This window comes from Balaenoptera ricei, chromosome 1 (assembly GCF_028023285.1).
Source record: "Balaenoptera ricei isolate mBalRic1 chromosome 1, mBalRic1.hap2, whole genome shotgun sequence".
Classification (NCBI taxonomy): domain Eukaryota; kingdom Metazoa; phylum Chordata; class Mammalia; order Artiodactyla; family Balaenopteridae; genus Balaenoptera; species Balaenoptera ricei.
Genome location: NC_082639.1, coordinates 148,423,608 through 148,443,609, shown reverse-complemented (window position 1 = coordinate 148,443,609; position 20,002 = coordinate 148,423,608). Strand labels below are relative to the sequence as shown.

The 20,002-nt window shown below is 36.2% G+C and overlaps 1 protein-coding gene across 1 annotated transcript in view; it reads right to left on the bottom strand.

Moving 5' to 3' along the window:
• The window catches only part of HMCN1 (hemicentin 1), a 518,244-nt gene that overhangs the window by 164,951 nt on the left and 333,291 nt on the right, over nt 1-20,002 (bottom strand). The window contains exons 41-48 of the mRNA XM_059937996.1: nt 17,654-17,829; nt 15,174-15,270; nt 11,746-11,868; nt 10,824-10,985; nt 8,526-8,807; nt 5,915-6,082; nt 1,584-1,697; nt 921-1,007 (exon numbers count right to left, since the gene is read on the bottom strand). Coding sequence (XP_059793979.1) covers nt 921-1,007; nt 1,584-1,697; nt 5,915-6,082; nt 8,526-8,807; nt 10,824-10,985; nt 11,746-11,868; nt 15,174-15,270; nt 17,654-17,829 — 1,209 coding nt within the window. The remainder of the gene's footprint in view (nt 1-920; nt 1,008-1,583; nt 1,698-5,914; nt 6,083-8,525; nt 8,808-10,823; nt 10,986-11,745; nt 11,869-15,173; nt 15,271-17,653; nt 17,830-20,002) is intronic.

The window sequence follows — 20,002 nt, the reverse complement described above, 5'->3', positions numbered from 1 at the left end:
AAAATTTAGGCAGCTGTTCTCTATGCAATAGTTGTTACCACATCATTGCAAGAAAAAAAAGAAAACAGGTTAAGTAATAGTATATGTGAAACTTTTTATAACTGTCTTTCTTAAAATGAAAGTATTTCCTTGCTTACTTAAATGTATTGCTCATGCAAGGCATGTGAACAATGAAATAAGAAATTAATTGAATCTTCCTTAAAATGCTTGCTTTCTATAAAACGTATGGACTGTTCTAGTCGTTCCATTAAAACTGCAAGGCTGTGCCTTTACTAAAAAGACAATCTTGAACACATTCTCTTAGAGATTTGTTTATTTTTATTACATGCAACACAATGATTCACTGGTAAAGCCGGTGAAATTGGTTTTAGAATTTTCATTTTTATTTTTACTCTTCTCCATTTCCTTTGTAATATGCAAACAAGTTTACAAAAGGTGACAATTTTGATCTTGGGTAATTCCCACTATCAGTGATGCTATACTTTCACCAAAATTCCTATTTCTTTGAAATAAAATTTAAGAAAACAGTAAAAAGGAAAGGAAGGTACAAGCATAGGGAAGGAAAGAAAAAATAAGAGGAGGTGGGACAGGAAATCTTACCCACAAGTAGGAACAGGATTAAAAAAAAGAAAGAATAATTTACAGAGTTGAAAGAAAAGACTAATGTGTCTTTTTCTGTCTCTCTCTCTTCCTTGCTTTCCTTCCTCCCCTACTCCCTCTCTCCTTCCTTCCTTCCTTTTTTTCAGTGTAGGAATTTCCTTTTTATCTCCACAGAATCTGAAAGGTTTCCTTCTATACTTCTACCATCTATACTGGGCTAGAATTCAATGTCAAATGCTTGATTTTTCTCAACTAAGAGATAAGTGGAGGCAGTGAATAACCAGTGAGTTGAGCAGAAATGCAAGAGCTGAGCCCCTTACCTGTCACTTCACAAGTCAATGCAACACTCTGTTTCTCTTTTACCTTCACATCTTCAAATGTATTTTCACCCACAATGTGAGGTGGTACTAAAAAAAAAAAAAAAGACAGAAAAAGTAACAGTTCTAACAGCAGAATGGTTATTTACAGGCATCTATTTTCAAATTTTTTATTAGGCTGTACCCTTTAAAACAATCCCTCCAAAGTCTTATTATTCTTTGTTTACTAGAATAATGTTACCATATTGTTTGATCAGTTCTAAGATATACTATAAAGTTATATGTCATAAATTCAATTATAATGAATTTTATTGTATGTAAATCATAAAATCTGGATAAATATGTCAACAAGTCAATGAGTAACAAAATCTATCAGACACTTATTTCTCCCTCTATAACTCTGATAAGCACTCACATTAAACAAGTTATCAGAGCCTTAGAACACTGTTGAACAATTGTGAACTGATAAGACATGGCATTTCAGCCATTTTAATCCAACTGATTAAGTACAAACCATTCTAACATTGAATTCTTGCCAAGAGTGACAGTCCAGGGGCCAAAGAATACATAAATGTAAGTTCAAGCTGCAGATAAATTTTAACTCTGCTTCCAGAATGTATTTAAGACAATTTTATTTTGTCTAGATATTGTAAGTTATATAAATACCTAATACTGAAAGCCCAAAGGTTTTTCTTTCTTCACCAGCTGCATTCCTTACAACACAAGTATACTGGCCAGCATCTTCCATTCTGGTCTGCATCAACCGCAGAGTCCTTCCTCCTGGAGAAGCAAACCACCAGGTGACACAAAAAGAAATCTGTAACTTTACAAGTTTGCCGTGTAGTGCTGAATTTCGGGAAAATTTAATCAATTCACTTCAAAGGCCTTTAAAATGCATTTATGTCAAGCTTTTTAAAAATATCACGTTTTAAGGCTATACGAAGCAGATTTCTGATTTAATGGATGAAAAAAGTTAATACAAACCTAGGTGACGGCAAGTAAGAAATGGAGTTTCACAGAGGTACTGTTTGAACATAATCTCGAAAGGTAAGTATTCTTTAACACAGAGAGGAGTTAAGAGACACCGCTGTAGGTAGAGAATGAATGAGGATCTAGAGGTAGAAAGCAGATGTGAGGTGTGGCACCTAAAACAGAACAGGCGGAGAAAACAGTGAGAGATGAGACTAGTTGGAGTATGGCCAGATTCTGTGGGCCTTCGAATGCTATGCTAAGGAATTTAGACTTTATTGCGTTCACTAAAGGTTATGGAAGTACGTAAACAAAAAAGTCATGATCTGATTCGTGCTTTAGAAAAACAACTGTGACAGGATGTTTACGAAAAGATTCCCAGTTTGCCGTGGAACACATGAAATGGGAGTGTTAGAAAGAGGACCACGCCAACTACCCAGATTGGGATGACGTCAATATACAAGGGATGAATGAAACCATGAAGACTGACTACCAGTTTTCAATTGAGTTTCATGGAATTCTAGAACTATTTATATCAAAGTTTATGATGGTCACTTTGTTCATTAGCATGACTGATTTTGTTCCTCTTTATATTTTGAACTTCTATGTAATGAAGAAAGATTCTGGTAGACTGGGAATGAAACTCTGATATGCTGAAGGGTGTAATTTGGAGGAAAACTCTTCTTAAGGACCAAGGAAGAGGAGCCAGCAGATGAGACTGAAACAAAGCTGGCAGAGAACAAAGAGACACACTGAGAGAGTAGAGTCCTTGAGGACACGGGGAGGGGGAAGGGTAAGCTGGGACGAAGTGAGAGAGTGGCATGGACACATATACACTACCAAATGCAAAACAGATAGCTAGTGGGAAGCAGCCACATAGCACAGGGAGATCAGCTGGGTGCTTTGTGACCACCTAGAGGGGTGGGATGGGGAGGGTGGGAGGGAGATGCAAGAGGGAGGGGATATGGGGATATATGTATATGTATAGCTGATTCACTTTGTTATAAAGCAGAAACTAACACACCATTATAAAGCAATTATACTCCAATAAAGATGTTAAAAAAAAGTGTAAATCATTTCTTAGTTTTTGTAATAATTTTCCACTCGGTATATTTTGCTTAGTACCCTGAATTTGAACTAAAAAAATTGAAATGGTTAAACATAAAATTTTTATGTAAATATTCACCTGGATCTGAATTTATCAGGAGTTTCCATCTGCTTTATGTTTTTATAAACACAAGCCCTCATTGAGCTTTTCCTATAAGCAACCTACTCATCCTCAAACCAATGAAAGGGGAACTTAGTAGTATCTTATTTAGACAGACAAAACTGATTACCTAAATTCAGTCTTTTTCCACAGCTGAATTTAAGTAAGCAAAGTTGAATACAGAAATTCCCTAAACGTGTCAAAAAACTTATGTTAATTAGGAAAGGATTCAAAAGCACTCACTGCTACTTCAGATTAGTGAGACCATAATATGATTCCAGTTGAGAGATATTTAAAAAATACAACGTTTATGAGTCATTGCTGGCTCTGCAAACCTCAACCTCATAAATCTCATGATCTTTCCTTTCTCTTTGTTTCCTGGTCCTCTCCCTTATTGCAGTGAAAGACAAAAAAGGGTTGGACAGTAAATTATACTTAGATGGAGACATTTCTCGTACCTATTAAATTTTTATAGCAGCTATCTGTTCTTGGCAGATAACTTCATAACAATGATAGGGCCTTCAACAAAGTACTTCTTTTAGAAAAGCTTGACTTAACGTCTCAAGAGGACTAATCTTAATGAAACAGAAATGTGCAGCCGATCAAGGAACAAGCGAGTCATACGCCATTCATCTGATTCTCAGTCATCGATTGCACAACACACATATTCAGATTGTAAAACTGAATGACTCTTCTGGCAGCGCCACAAGGTGAAGTACATTTAATGCATTCGCTCAGGGATCTCCAGCTGCTAGTCAAGCAAAACAAAACTATACAATAAAACCAAAACACTACTCCTGTGGATCTATAATAAGCCAGAGTACCTCATTTTATCTTGCCTTTATCATTTCCAGGAGCCCTGATGTAGTTATTATATTTAAAAAGAATTCCTACTTTTTCAGCAATTGAGAATTAAAAAAAACCCAATAATATGAGGATGATTATAAGAGAAGAAGATAATGTGTTCAGGTTTTTGGCAACCAAACTGCAATGAAATCTTTGACATCAGTATGCATTCCTTAAGATCAACAGAGGCAGGCAGTCCTTCAAAAATGAAAGCATTATAGGACATAGGAAAGCCTCCTAGGAGAGGGAGACCCAAATCTTTTACCAGGTTGTCTATGGCAAATAACAACAAACATGTACTGGATGCTTATGATATAAGCAGGCACTGTGTTAGCTGCTTTACACATATTAACTCATCTTTACAAAACCCCCTAACAGGCAAATACCACTAGTATCCTCACTTTACAACTGAAGAACTGAAGTTAGCAAAGTTAAGAAACTTGTCTGAGGTTATAAATCTAGTATTATAGGCAATAGATATAATAATTATAGAAATGTATATTCCTCATTAAGCCCCTATCATTTATAGACCAAGATCTTGAAGAAACAGAGGGACCTTACGCTATTTAGACCTAATTCAAATACTAGCAAAGTATCTTTTCTGAAAAAGCCTTCAAAAGTGAGAATTTAAACTTTGAACAAATTTAGGGGCAGGGAGCTTGTTACCTCTTAAAATAGCTCATCTTGACTTTCAACAATACAAATATCTTTTAAAGTTGTTTGTATTCAGACCCAAATCTGTCCCTAGAATATTCCATACACTGGTATTACTTTTAACCTCTGGAACTAGACGGAACCAACATAATCTTTTCTACGCCATGGCTCTGCAAGTATTTAAATGTAATTTTCACTATGTTGTCATGAGTTACACAGGGTTTATTTTTTCAGGTTAAATAGAATCGGACGCATAGTTTACTTTGCAATCATTTGCCACCATGGTTATCCTCCTTCGAAAATACTGTCAATAAATCCTTCTTCTAGTCTTCCTAATGAGTAAGTTAAATCCACAATACAACTGGTGTTTTACTTGTTTTATTGGTGAAAATATATTTTATTCATGTGGCAAAATATTGCATCTGTTTTCATGATAAACACATTATACTGTTAATGCATACTCAATAACCAAACCAATTCAGAGATCTTTTCATATGAAGAATTCTGAAGCTATATCTCACCCTAATTTTCACCATTGGTTTTTGAATGTGAGTGCAGGAGTTTACTTAACTTTCATTTTGTTAGGTTTAATTCAAAAGTTCCAGAGTGAGGCGTGTTTGAATTCGGATGCCTTCATTCAACACATTAGGTATTCTTCTAAATATCCAAGCTTTTTATTACCCATAAACTTGGCGAGATTATTTTCTTAGTCTGTACCCAATTTATTACTGAAAGGGGCCAAGCGCAGATTCCTGTGGCATGCCCCTAGACACCTCTCTCGACACTTACACTGATCCATAAAGAATAAGCTAATAGATTTTCCTACATAATTAGATAAGGAATAAGAGGAATATCTTTTTTACAATAATGATAAAATCTTAGCTCATTTGAAACTATTCTATCTTGGAAATATAAATCTCACTCAGATTAGAGTTGTGAAAAAATTCAAACTTGTGGTTATAGAGATATGTTATATAACATTATTCACTCTAGGCTCTGGCTTCAAGTATTTCTTTTCATTCTTCACTTTTCGCATTGGTTGGTACTCATTCCAGCATGAATGCTCTGACATCCCCATGATTTAAGTAATAAGCGAGTGCCAAGATTTCTTTGTCAAAAGGATATAGAGATATTTAGAGATTTTCCCCATTGTCATATAGCTTCTGATGTCCTAAATTTTTTTCTTAATATGATCAGTGGGTATTATAGTAAGCAGCTAGATCATAAAGAAAAAAATAAGACATGGAGTTATGAGAAATTAAGGAGAAACTGTGGCCACAGGAAGCTAATCAGATTACCAGGCTACAAGAATTTCTAATACCTGAGAGAATTCTCAGAGAACTGCTAAAGTTGACAGGCCACCCATCTTTAAGCCAGGCAATTGAAGGCAGGGGAATTCCTGAAGCTTCACAAGTTAGGGACACTGAGTTTTTTTCCACCACACTGATATTTTCAGGTGTCCTGTGGTTTCCTATGATACTTGGAGGTGCTGTAAGACAAAACAAAACAAACAAGAAATGGAAAGGAGGGTGGCTAGTACGTAACAAACACCAAATTCTAAACAGCTTATTCTTAAAAATAAGGCTTCCATTTTCTAGTCAACAGTAAGCAAAATAAGCAATCACAACAATAAGATGATGATGATGATGACGACGACACTCCTGGAAGTAAAAATGTCGCTTCTTCCTCACTAACAGCAACATATGACTTTTAAAAAAAAAAAAATTTTATTTATTTTATTTATTTATTTTTGGCTGCGTTGGGTCTTAGTTGCAGCACTCGGGCTCTTGGTTGCAGCATGCGAGCTTCTCTCTAGTTGTGGCGTGCGGGATTTCTCTCTCTAGTTGTGGTGCGCGGGCTCCAGGGTATGTGGGCTCTGTAGTTGTGGAGCGCGGGCTCCAGAGTGCGTGGGATCTGTAGTTTGCGGCATGTGGGCTTCTCTAGTTGAGGTGCCCGGGCTCAGTAGTTGTGGCGTGCGGGCTTAGTTGCCCCACGGCATGTGGGATCTTAGTTCCCTGACCAGGGATCAAACCTGCATCTGCTGCATTGGAAGGTGGATTCTTTATCACCGGACCACCAGGGAAGTCCCCAAATGACTTTCATATTGTTATTCTAATAGTGGTGAATGATTTTCTGTGAGTCACTCATCTTTTCTGGTAATATGGATTCATGACTTTCTTATACGCAGAATTTTCTAACAAATAATTCTAGTATTAAAAATTAAAAACAATCAAACAAATTAGAAGCTCAAAACCTCGTGAAACACACCAGCTTTCATGTTATCTACACTAACCACATTTTTGTTCCTCGGGCTAGTTGTTTCCTTGCTGGTTTTTTCCTTATTTTCACCCCAATCCAGCTCATGGAGACAAATGTGGTTTCAACTAGAATAGGAGCAGTAGAGCTGATGGGACTTAGTGACACTGGATGTGAGAAAAAGAGGAGTCAAGGATGATTCCTGGGTGTTTTCCTTGCTCAATCACATTAGGGGGTGGGATTGGCACAATCACCCATGAGAGAGTGTGGATAGAGAAGCAGGTATTGCCCATTTCAGAGCCTTGGGGCATTCAAACACTACAGGCTGGAAGAGTAGGGGGAAACAATAAGAGAGGTTGAGAGGAAGGAGTTGGCTGAGAGTTAGAGAACAACCAAGAGGGGCAGGGGTGGGGCAATTCCAGAAGCCTAGAAAAGACATGAGTGACCAGCTCCTCGGGGTCAAATATGCCTTGTGAATGCAAAAATGTGAGACACACAAAGTGGGTTGAGAAGACGGGTTTGGGCAATGAGCAGAGTGGAATCAGGATAGTCTGAGGATAGAGTGACAAGTCACATTGACCCAACAGGCCTGGACAAGTGCAAGGGCTGGGTCAGAGGAGAACCAGTGTTAAAACCCAATTAAGCCAGCACTGGAACATAGATAAAACAAGGTTACACAGAGGCCTTGAGTGCCTCTATGTCCCTCATTAGCACCATGGAAAGTTACCCCTCCATCATGTTTTCTTTCTGCACAGAGAAGGGCCAGTGACACCCTCCACTTTCAATGGTCTTGCAGAATTGAAGTACATGGAAGATTGAGCCAACTGGAATTTAGCATAATATGAGGCCTTGATTTCTCAACATCAGTCTTGCCTAGGAAATTTTATGACAGAAATTATTGTTAATACAACTAACCTAAATGTCCCTCCCTAGAGAACTGATCAAATAAAGTATGAAACATTCAAATAATGAAATAGTAAGCACCTGTTAAAAAGAATGAAAAAACCATGATCTAACAAAACGATACATAGGACTGATTCCTTTTCAGTCTTTAGCTTTGGTTTACACATTGGCTGCAAACTACAAGATATTAATACTGGACTTTGTGCATGTTCTAACTGGATTTAAGTTACAAGACCATGTCTATTAGATTTACCATTGTTTCTATAGATTTTAAAAATGCAATTCAAATTGTATGCATACAAATAGGTGTCCTTGAGTACATGTATGTTTGGTCCATTCCTACGGACATTTACTGCTCATTACTTAGAATTTTAAAGCTGACTTCAGTACAACTTATGTCCATCTGATGCTCAGTCAGTAAGCTCTAAGGAACCTAGACTTACACTAGCCAAGTCAGCTAATGTGGAAAACATAGAATCATGGAATATTACTTGGGATAGCACTGGATCAAAAGTACTTGAAGAAGATAATTATCTACTTTACTATGTGCTTTCCTAAAAGAATATCCAATATATGCTTATTTCACCAAGGTAAGATATGGAAGGTCAGGCATAGTAGGATGAGTGATGAGACTGATCTAAAGAAGTGGTGCAAATGTAGAAAATAATCGACTATAAATAAAAGACTCAACACTTGAGGCCTATATCTCCCATCCAGGAGGCTATAGATTATATCAGCCAGTGAATAGACCGATTGAGCCTGTTTATACTTACTGTGTACACTTAAGTCATATTTTCTGTCAGTCATTCCTGCTATATTCGCAGCAACACACACATAACGGCCTGTGTCAGACACATGGACATTCTTCAGCTGAAGGATATGACCTTCATCCGTTACTTCCATTCCCCTTCCCTTAGTCAAAGGGCGGCCCTCTTTCATCCAGGTCACTGTCGGTTGAGGAATACCCTCCACCTCACACTCTAAGGAAATGCTCTTCCCTCGAGTTACAGTGATTTCAGTAGGGTGGTTGCCACTGTTGGCTATAGTTGGTCGAACTGGGAAAAAAAGAAAAGAATAGGAAATGTTTGCCTTAAGTCTTATATAAGAATTTTCATCAGGCAAAGTTAAATTCTTTTTTTGAAAGAAAATGTTTTATTGTTTCTTGTGGTCATACAAGCAGTACAAATTTACAGCAAAACAAAAATCACGAAATTCAGAAAAGTATAAAGCTCACTCACCATGCTATAATCAAATATACCCACTGAAAACATTTAGGTCTTCATGAAACCAATCATTACAAAATGAAATTAAAGAAAACCTACTAAGCACAATAACATAAAAACAAATATCTAGGAATAATATGACAAAACACACTAAATTCATTTTTGATGTCAAAAAATTAGCTACTAAAGAAAAGACCCAGGACTAATAGACATGGCATTGCTGTACTGAGAGGTAGAATTCTTCTCCAATGTACCTAAATGGGTTCATAACTAAAATAAAGCTGTCAATATAGTAAGGAAAGAATACTCCATTAGCTACTTTCCCTGCTTTTGAGAAGTTATACAGCTATTTGAATTATCATTTGTAGCTCTAACCCAGGGAAGTCTTCTAGTACTAATTTTAAAGTAGATATGATAGCCTAGCTCATGACCTAACGTCTGTTACCAATTCCTTTCTTCCTTTCACTAGAGGAGTTGGAAAAGCTGAGACTTTCTCAGTCTTCTTTGGAAATTGAGGTGACCTCACGAATCACTGTAGACCTAAAAAGTCTAAATGGAGGTCTGCTGGCGGGGGTGAGGTGAGGGGGCGGGTTTGGGAAATTTTTTGCTCTCCTGCTAAAAGAGAAAGATACCATTCCTTCCCCTTCCCACACTGCCTTCAATGTGGACTTGATACTACAAATGCAGCAACCATCTTGAGATAACAAAGGAAGGACCAGGAGGATCCTAGATCTCCTGTCCTGATAAGAGTAAGGTGCTGACCAACTCCAGTGACTGCCGGCCTCAGGCTTCTCATTACGTGAGAAAATAAACCTCTATTTGTTTAAGCCACTGATGGCCAGTGATTCTGTAAATGTATAGCTAAATTCACCTAGTGGATACTGATTCCAAGAAAGAAGATTAAACCAACTCAAATACACATGTGTGTGGGAAAGAAAATGGACCAGTGTTAGTAATCCTGTGTTCCAGGGCCAATCCTGTCACATACAAGCCATGTGACCTCAGCTGGTCATGGAAACTTCTCTGGGCTTAAGTTTCCACATACATTTTTGAGGCAATATTTTTGTCTCATACCACAGCTATGTAAAGGTTAAATGAGGTAATGTAAATATTTTAAATACTTTAAAATCTTATATAAATTAAATATTCTTTACGATGAGATATTTTTACATATTGTAAATATACCCTATGGTACAATGCCATCTTCTCCATTCCGCACATACACTATCCTGCCCCCCCAAAAATTACAGGCACATTGATATATCTGCCAGCAGCAAGCTGATGCAGATGTTCAGCTGTATTACTGAATAAATAACAGCTAGAAATAAGTAATTACTCTCTTTATTATGTCAGCACAATTAAAATTTGTGGGTCTTATGAAAGGTATAGTTGTCCCTGGGTATCCACAGGGGACTGGTTCCAGGACGCCCTCAGATACCAAAATGCTCAAGTCCATTCTATATAAAATGGCATAGTATTTGCATATAACCTATGTACATTCTCCCTTATACTTTAAATCATCACTAGATTAGTTATAATACTTAATACAATGTAAATACTGTGTAAATAGTTGTAAATACAATGTAAATGATATGTAAACAGTTGTCTGGTGCGTGGAAATTCAATTTTTGCTTTTTGTAACTTTTTGGATTTTTTAAAAATATTTTTCAATCTGCACTTGGTTGAATCCATGGATGTATGTAGAATCTGTGGATATGGAGGGACAATTGCATACTATAACCATACTACTTTGAATGACTCTTAAAGATATGAAGAAAAAGTAAAAGGGAAGGATGGAGAGGTTTTTTAAAAAAAATTGTGTCAAAGCCTGGCTAACTAATAACTTACTGTAAACTTGCAGACTGTAGTCTTTCTTTGCTGTTCCAGCAACATTTGATGCCACACAGGTATAGAGCCCTGCATCAGATTCTTCTGCAATTGAAATCTGCAACTGCCTGCCTCCAGATAAAGTTCTGACTCGCCCTGCAGAATCAGCCAGCACTGGGGAGCCTGCAAAGAAAACCAAGTGGCAGAATGTGAAGCATAAATTAAGGCGTTTTGTGTATATACTCTAATGAGTATATATACATATTTATTTACTTCCTAGTTCACATACTTAAAAGGCAGAGGACACTGTATAATAATCTATGCAAAAAGGAGGAGGAGGAAGATGAAGAGAAGACTATCTTCTGCAAATTTTTCTTTCAATCAATATTGCATTTAAAAGAAAACATACTTAGTAAAACAAACAAAATGAAATCTTTAAGTAAAACAAAAATTATTTTTTAGATCAGCTAAAAATTTAGCTAATCTGATACTTAATGGAAACAGATATTTGTTGATGAATAACTAAAAATCTGTTCAACTGCAGAATTCAGTCTTAACGTACATTACAAAACTGTCACAAATACAGCAAAAATGTTTGCTTTAAAAAAAGAGAAAAATTTTAAAACTATTTTAAAGAAGAAATAAATAGTTCATTGAATGGTGGATTCTTGATCATTATAGCTGCCCTACAATACATTTGATTAAAAAAGAGTTAATGGAGAAAATTAATTTCTTCTTGGGAGCAGTGAGTCTCAAAACTGACAATTTTCAGGTTGATACTGTAGAAGTATCGCATATGGCACATTTAACACAAAGCAATTCTGCTGTCTAGTATTTTCGCGTGCAAACCGTAAGAAAGTTTGTTGGCATGTTTCTCAAACAAAATATAAATTCACTTAATATTTATATTTAATTTTATAAATGTCAAAGGATGAAAACTGACCTTTCTTCTTCCAAATGAGATTTGGGGGTGGAATACCACTTGATTCACACAATAGACTAGTAAGATGCCCTTCAATGACTGTAAGTTGAGCAAGTTCATCAGAACCATAAATATTCGGTGGTACTGAAAGATTAAAAAAAGGAAAAATACTATTTTACCCTCAAATATAAAATTTCCCTAACACTTTGCATGTAAAAATAAAAAAGGTTCCCACTCAAATGGTACAAGTAAATAATTTAGCACTTGAGGTTGACATATCAACACCACATTAAAAGTCAACTGTAAGACCTAGAATAAATACCTAATAGCAGACTTCCCATTTTCACAGATAGAAACTTAATTATCAAAATACTCAGAGTGATATAAAAAGGAGATACAGTCTAGATATTTAGACATCTTGCACCAAAAGAAATGATGACACTTACCAAATTTAAATTTAACCCAGTCATTTGTGCCTCTCCAGCTTTGATATCTCAGATGTTGAACAGAATAGAAAGACATCAGGCATATAACGTATAGTAAAGAACAGGGTAAGGAATTTGATCTGAGAAACAGACGTGCTACCTATCCTAGACTGCACAGTCTGCCTTCCCCCATTGATCTCCAGCTTCTCCTTGGAACCCTCAAAGTGAATTCTGCCTACCCACACTTTACTCAAAGAGGCTGAGTCTGCATTTGCTGGTTGAACTCTCCCTTGGGACACTTTTCTGGCTGCAGTATTATCACGTGATAGATGCTTATTCTCCCAAGCTCCTGGGAGTTGAGGAGTGGGAGAATCCTCCCCACCTCCAATGCTGCTTCCAGCCATTGTTCAAGCACCCCCATGAAAGTCTCTATTCTTTTGAGGCTCATGTCACCCATTTACTTCTTTTTTCCTTATCACCATCTGTGAACCTGTCATTCTTTTTCCATTCACTGAACAATTTGGTACTTGTTTTTATCCTTTCTCTTGACATGAAGACCTGCCACATTCTGTATGAACTCAATATTCGCACATCTAAACACCTGGCTACTCAGTTCCTTGATCTGCTCATCCTGTTCTCCATCAGAGGCCATACCCTTTCACCATCTAGAACATTTCTCCTATTAATTTATAAATTTAGGCCACTTTCTGACAACTGCTTTATCCTTATAGCTCTTTCACTCAACTATTCCCAATTCTCAATTCAATGACCTAATTGAATCTCAAGTACTGAAATCTCTCAGAAGCCTCCCAACCTAGCTGCTTACTTTTTTATTTGCCAACTTCACTATCCAACTTAGATTTCATGATCAGTAATTTCAGCTAGTCCTCTGCCAATATTTTCAACTGCCTGGCACCATTGCTCTTCCTATTTGGCAATACCCTTACTTGGGATGAATCCTATAGTTTACTCTGTCATCACCTATGCCACAGATGAAAATTCTACAGAAGAAAATGACAACTACACAAATTGCCACCACTATAAATTCATGATCTCCAACCCAAACTCCACCTCCTCTACTCCCATGGCTTCCATTAATACAAATACTTGCAAATCTGTACCTGTAATACAGATACTCTCTGGGATCTGGATTTTTATATCTGACTACTTAACATCTCATCTTGGATGCCTTAGAGGCACTGTCAAACTCAACTTGCCCCAAACTGAACTCAGTAACCAGTGTCATTGTCTTTCTTCTTAAGCTCTCTATGCCCACCTAGAACACAGAGTCACACTATAAATAATTTTTGAGGTTTCAACTTTCTCTCCCCTATCATTCACTCTTACATTGACTGCGACCTGCTTTCCTCTTTAAGAGGCATTGGTCTACTCAGTTGTAAAGTACACTTTGCATTTTATGTCTCATTTGGCTTCTCTGCAATGTGTGCCATTATTCATTCATTCATTCATTCACTCATCTATCTAACCACGTCCAACTTATTTGTTGTCTGTGTTCTTCTTCTGGGAACACCATTGTCCTTAGTTTCCATGACACAAGCTTTACCCAGTTTTCCTCCTCCCTCTTTGACTGTTCCTTCTCAGTTCCCCATTTTGGGGGTCTCTTTTTCTGTCTCCCTTCTTATGTGATATGTGAGGGTCATTCTATACAGTACTCTTTTTTACACATTCTTCTTATTCTCGCTAAGGGATCTCAACTACTACGTATATACTCATGTCTTTAACCTCACATTTTTAACTGTTATCTCTTTCTCCTGAGCTATAGGCTCATAATTCTGATGGCATAGAGGACAGCTTCATATGAACGGTCTACAGGTATCTCTAATACAGCATTTTAAAAAGGAATTCTTCACCTCACTTTCTAATTGATCATCACTCCAAATTTTTCTTTTTCTTTTCTTTTTTTTTTTTCAACCTTTACTTGATAAGACTCAGCTCAGTGTTGTCCATATTGGGAGTTATATGAATATTTTCCCCATTTGAAAGAAATGAGAAGAGAAGGGAAAGAAAGGAAATATGAAGGGAGAAAAAGGATGGAAGGAGGTAGGAACAGAAGTGAATGATAACATAACAAATATATAGTAAATATAAATGTACTGCATAGTAAATTTTGTCGTTTAAAAGTAAATCCTTTTACAGGTGAATGATAATACTTCTTACAATTTTCCTCAAGATTTTTAAAATGATAATAATGATTTATAATTAACAAGGCATTTTATACATAAAATATTTATTCTCTATTGGAATTAGATTACTTCCTCTACCTATTTTTATTTTAAAATGTGTTTTTGAATTAACTTTTATAATCAAAGGTAAATTTCAGGTTATTATGTCAAAAATTAAAAAGTTTAAACAAATACAATCAAAATTAAGAGAGCTTAATATGTTATAAATGAATTTAAAGAAGTACTTAAAATAAAGGTGAATATGTAGGAACTGGGAAAACTTTTAAACATAGTGTAACAGACAACTACAGTGATATACAATTTGTGACTATTCTTAAGAATTATCTTAATTAGTAACAGTAAAACTTCAAGCGAGAATAGCTTTGCACATTCGTCAGCGGAGTAATCCCATCTCCCACCCACAAGTGCATGTGTTCTCTTTCTCTCACACAAATATAATTCACATACACAATTTAGCCTTTTGATTTATTTTCAATTGACCAACACACTCTCTGTTCATGGAGAACACTCAATCATTAGAGGATCTCAGTTGTAGAAGCTAAAAGGCATATTAATCAGGCAGGAGAGCAGAACTGTTCTATATCAAAGTTACAGTGACCAACATGTTTAGGTTCAGGAAATCTGTCTAGTTGCTCTTGAATTAATTATATAAGCTGATATTCAGGACAGTTCAGCATCATTTAAACATATTAATTAGTGTCCATGTCTGTATTATGATCAATTTTAGTTACGTGGTTGGTTATTTTAAGAACTGACACAAAGAATCAAAGATTAAACCACAAGCTGTATCATTTGCTTTACAGGGGCTGATCCCACTTACCCCAAATGTTGACATTATAGTTTTTCTCAGTTTTTCCAGCAACATTTGTTGCCTCACAAGTGTAACGACCACTATCTTGAACCTGAGCATCTTCAATCTGAAAACAAAATCATGCTTTGAAACCACAGTTTCTATTTCGTAAGTAATTGGGGTTTTTCTATTAATGTTATTTGTGATCTCTGATTTTTCATTTCTGTTCTGAAGGTTTTCAAACATATAAAAAATAGAGGGAAGAGTAAAATGGATGGCTATATGCCCATCACCCACATTCAACACTTATCAAGATTCAGCAATTCTCATTTATGTCATACCTTATTTGAATCTCATTAATTTTACTGGTTGAAGGTCTAGAAAGGCCTTTTAAATATGATTCAGATAAAATAACAAGAAAATCACAACTAATTCCTGAATATGTTATTCAGGGCTTTAAATATACAATCTTTCCATGCCCAGGTCCTTGTTCAGTAAAATAATACCCATACTATTAATTTATTATGTCTTCTCCCATATTGGGTTTGTAAGCTTCTTCAAGACAGGTATTATACTCAATTAGTCTCAATCTCCTAATACCCAGTTTGGTGCTTGTTAGATAACTGAATACCAGTAAATACTTTCCGTATATTTATCTGCAACATACATTAATACTCATTTATCATTTATTCATAGACCTTTCAGCAGTTATTGAGAATCTTGTACCAGGTACTATAGGTAGAAGATACAAAGAAGTATGGTGTAATATATTATTTCTGACTTGAGTCTTCAATCTAGTTGAGAATATAATGTATGTGCACATAAAAAAAGAGTTTAATAATAAACAAAGTATAAATAAGAATATAAGATAATCTAAGAGGTACAACAAACAGTATGGAATTGCTAAAAGCTTTGAAATCAATTGCTAAAACATTCAAAAGAGAATCATTGGAGTTGGAGTTATCATTAAAAGTATTTAGTACAGCAGGGGTACACTAGAAGTTTTCATTTCCATGAGTCTTCTCCCTATGTTCCTTCCTATGGACCCAAACATTCCAGGGTGCCTGGCTAGCCTCAGTGGTGGAGACTCAGTGGATCCTAGGATTTCTTCACCATCACCTCTCTCCTGGCTTCCCAACTCTATTGGGATCTGTGCTCTGAAGAAATGAACTTCTCTACTCACTAAAATTTGCTAGGAGAGTTCTAATCATGTATAGCTCTCCCCTAGCAGGGCTGGGACCTGTGGTTTATACAGTCATCTCCCTCTATCATTCAGTCAGAGCTGAGGTTTGAGAATTCTACCAGCTGCTTTCTTGAACTCTGGGGTCTGCCTCTGAGAAGGGGCAGTGCTTTTTGCTTTTTTTTTGCTTTTTTCTCCCCTATATAGCTCAATTGACTTATCCTACTTTCCTCCATCAGTGACTCCAGACTTTCCTTCCTCACCAGCTCCATCGTTACAGGATCATAATTTCGGACGACTCCATCCTCTTGCCTCCAATATACACTTCCACCCTCCCTCTCACTCTCTCCTGTACTTCTATCCTCCTTGTGTAAGCGCCTTAGCTTCCTTGTGTTGACAATCATTATCCATTTCCCAAGACTCTCCTTGTTTGACAGTAATAATATTCCTTTACCAAGAAACTATGTGGTGTAGTGGTTAGCAGCATGGATTCTGAAGCTATACTCCTGTATTCAAATCCCATTTCTGCCGCTTAGTAACCGTAGGCAGACTACGTAGCCATTCTTTCAATTCTAAATACGGTTATTATGAGGATTTTATAAATATTCCAATGGCCTGTTGGCTTCCTGAATCCTAATTCCTTAAGTTGGCTTTCAGTGTTAGCTCTTATTTCACTTAAGTCAAAGTAGTCAACCTTATTTCCAAAATTCACTTTGTTAAATTGTTTCAGTCACACTAGCTTACTTGCTTCCCGTAATCAGGCCTTTTGTCCTATCTACCCATAAAAAGCCAAGTAGCTTTCCAAGACTATTCTGGACAACCACAGCCTCACTTTTTGCTATCTTTCCCAAATGTACTGTCTGTACCATCCACTTGGTAATTAACTTAGAGACTTAGAGCACTCATTGCATTTTTCATGAGCTGTTAAATTCTCATATATTTATGCAAAATTGGAAGACATTTTGCATAAATGTGTCATACTTTTTTGCATCCCTATGCAGAGCACCTAGAATGGGTATTTGCTGATTGGCTGAATGACTGAAGATGATGCACTCCTTAGAATATTTCTATAATATTTTCCTAAAAGTATTTTTGAATGGCTTCTGGCTACAAACATGAATTGACAGTTAAGTATAATATTTAAACCTTACTAAGCATAAAACTGAAAAATATTACAAACCTCATTAATAAAAGGGTTCCTAGAATTTTATAAGATGAAATTAGTAGAATACTTGTGAAGTTTAATAGGGGTACTATTTTGATAGTGGTAATACCAAAGCCATGAGCTTAGGAATAATACAAGAAGCAATAAATGACTCTATAGGCTTACCTTTAACACACTTCCATTTTCAGTGACACTGAGGCCTGGTTTCTTCAGCAAGGGGTGGCCGTCTTTTAACCAGGTCAGAGTCGGTGGGGGAATAGCATCACTTTGACATAGTAACTCCACAGCTTGGCTAATGAGGACAGAGACGTTCTGTTCTTCTCCCATGATATTTGGTGCAACTAAGTGAAAGATGGGTTTTCCCTCAGGATAAAAGAGGCCAGCATACTGCTTATCTTTATTAATCATCAGGACATATATTGAATAACTTTATTAGTTCTTTTAAGATGTAGGATCACAGTAATTCTAACATACCCTCTGCATATCATTTGGTTCAGAATCAAGTGTTCATAAGTCACTGATTAATGTGTTCCTGTTGAACAGAAATAGTTGTTTCACTAACTTTTCACGTAAAAAAGTTTTAGAACTGGAAGTTCTCACCAAGTGCCCACTTAAGAAACTTCTTGAACTAGATGTCACCACTTAAGATTTTCAAAGTATTAAGCCACTCATGAAATATTTTGGAAATAACAATGAATTAAAAGCAAACACATTTTTGATGCTTATTTATATTTTTTTGCAAAAGAAAATAAATTTCATAAACACAGAGGCAAAATAAAAAAATAGAGTTGAAAGAGATCATCCTGTCCCACCTCACAGTTTGCAAAACATAAGATGGGGGACAGATAAGAGCTTATTTGAAATAACGTGACTAATTGGTGGCAAAACTAGGAGTCTTCTGACTTGCAGTTTAGAGCTCAATTTGATTTTCCACGGTGCCTTGTCAGCTTTCTATGGAATAAAGACCATGTGGGATAAATGATACATTAAAGACCAAACTAAAACAGTGACCAGCTGTACAGCATACAACTACATAAAAAGAAGAAATGAGTTGAAATTTTAATGAGATTAAAATTAGAATTCCCTGGCTATAAGGCTTGTCAGATCCTGAAATATGTTCTTGGAGAAGTTTAAGGAACTGCATTCCCTTGGGTGTATTAAAAAATAGAGTAAACAATCATTTGTCTCAGATGGTCAAGGTACAGCCCTGCCAAGAATTAGATGGTGGGCTCCATAAGATCTCAAGGACTCTTTCAGGCTTATATTTATAATAATTCAAAATCATGAACTAATGATAAAATCAGGCCTGTTATAAAAGGGCCACTCCAAAAAAGCACAGAGGGGAATTTCCTCAGCCATTTCTCACTAAATCCCATAACTATTTAGGATTGTAGGAAACATACCATATTTGTAGTTTTTTTGGTTTTGTTTTTTTTTACAAGAAAGGTTAAGTTTCATTGAAATGAATCCTAAAGGATTTTCCAAATGCTTTGGTAGAAATAAGATTTTTGTGGTAAGGAACATTATGATAGTCCATTGGCCATTGTTTCCAGCTTGATACTGTTGCATGTGGCAAAATGACAATGAACGCAGGGGACTTAAGCTAGTCCCCATAGCTTAAGGGACTTTAACCAGGAGGTTATATAACCGTGTTCTATAACCAGAAGGTTTCTCTGCTACCATGTCTTTTACACAGGGAAAGGCATTTGAATTAGAGGGTATTTCTTAAGCTGTTTCTGGATGCAGGACTTGTGCTAAAACCAAAGGAAATGAGGCTAACAAAAGAAACTCCATGCACAATGGTTGGAACAGATCAGTGGAACTTCTGGGCAGAGATCTCTGATGCCCGTCCTGCTAAATTTAATAGCACAACAGACATCTGGCTTTCCAAAAGCTTAAAGTAATCTACGGGTGACAGAAAAGAGTGGGATTGTTTTTAACATGTGAGACAACAGATAAAAGATATACAACTAGTCTGTTTGAGATTAAAACTTCTATAATCTCAGCAAAATCAGCACAATGAGTGCCATCTTCTAAGATATTATGAAAAAAAGATATATTCACCAGTCTTAGCACAGACAGTCCTAAATAGAACTTCACAGGTTGGAAATCATTTCAGGTTAAGTCTGTCCTCCGTGGATAAAAATGTACCACAACTATATAAAAATATGTTTATCTTAGATTATTTGTAGAATTTACAAAAGAGCATAGATTCTTTATGACTGCTTGTAGACGTAAAAGTCAGAAACAATTCAAGAAAGCAGAATGCTAATTTATTTCCAAATATTTTTCCTTCAATTACTTTTCTTTACAGCTAAATAAGTTGAATCAAGCTCAAATTTTTTCATTTGAGAGGAAAAATACAAAAACAGTAGAGTATTTGTTTCTTAAAGAACATAAATTAAAGCAAATCTAATTACAGTCAAGGATATATATTACCACAGCACAACTATTTTTTTCTGCCCTGTCTTTCGTTTCCAACTTTTTGTTTAGTCTGAGAAGAGAACAAGCTTC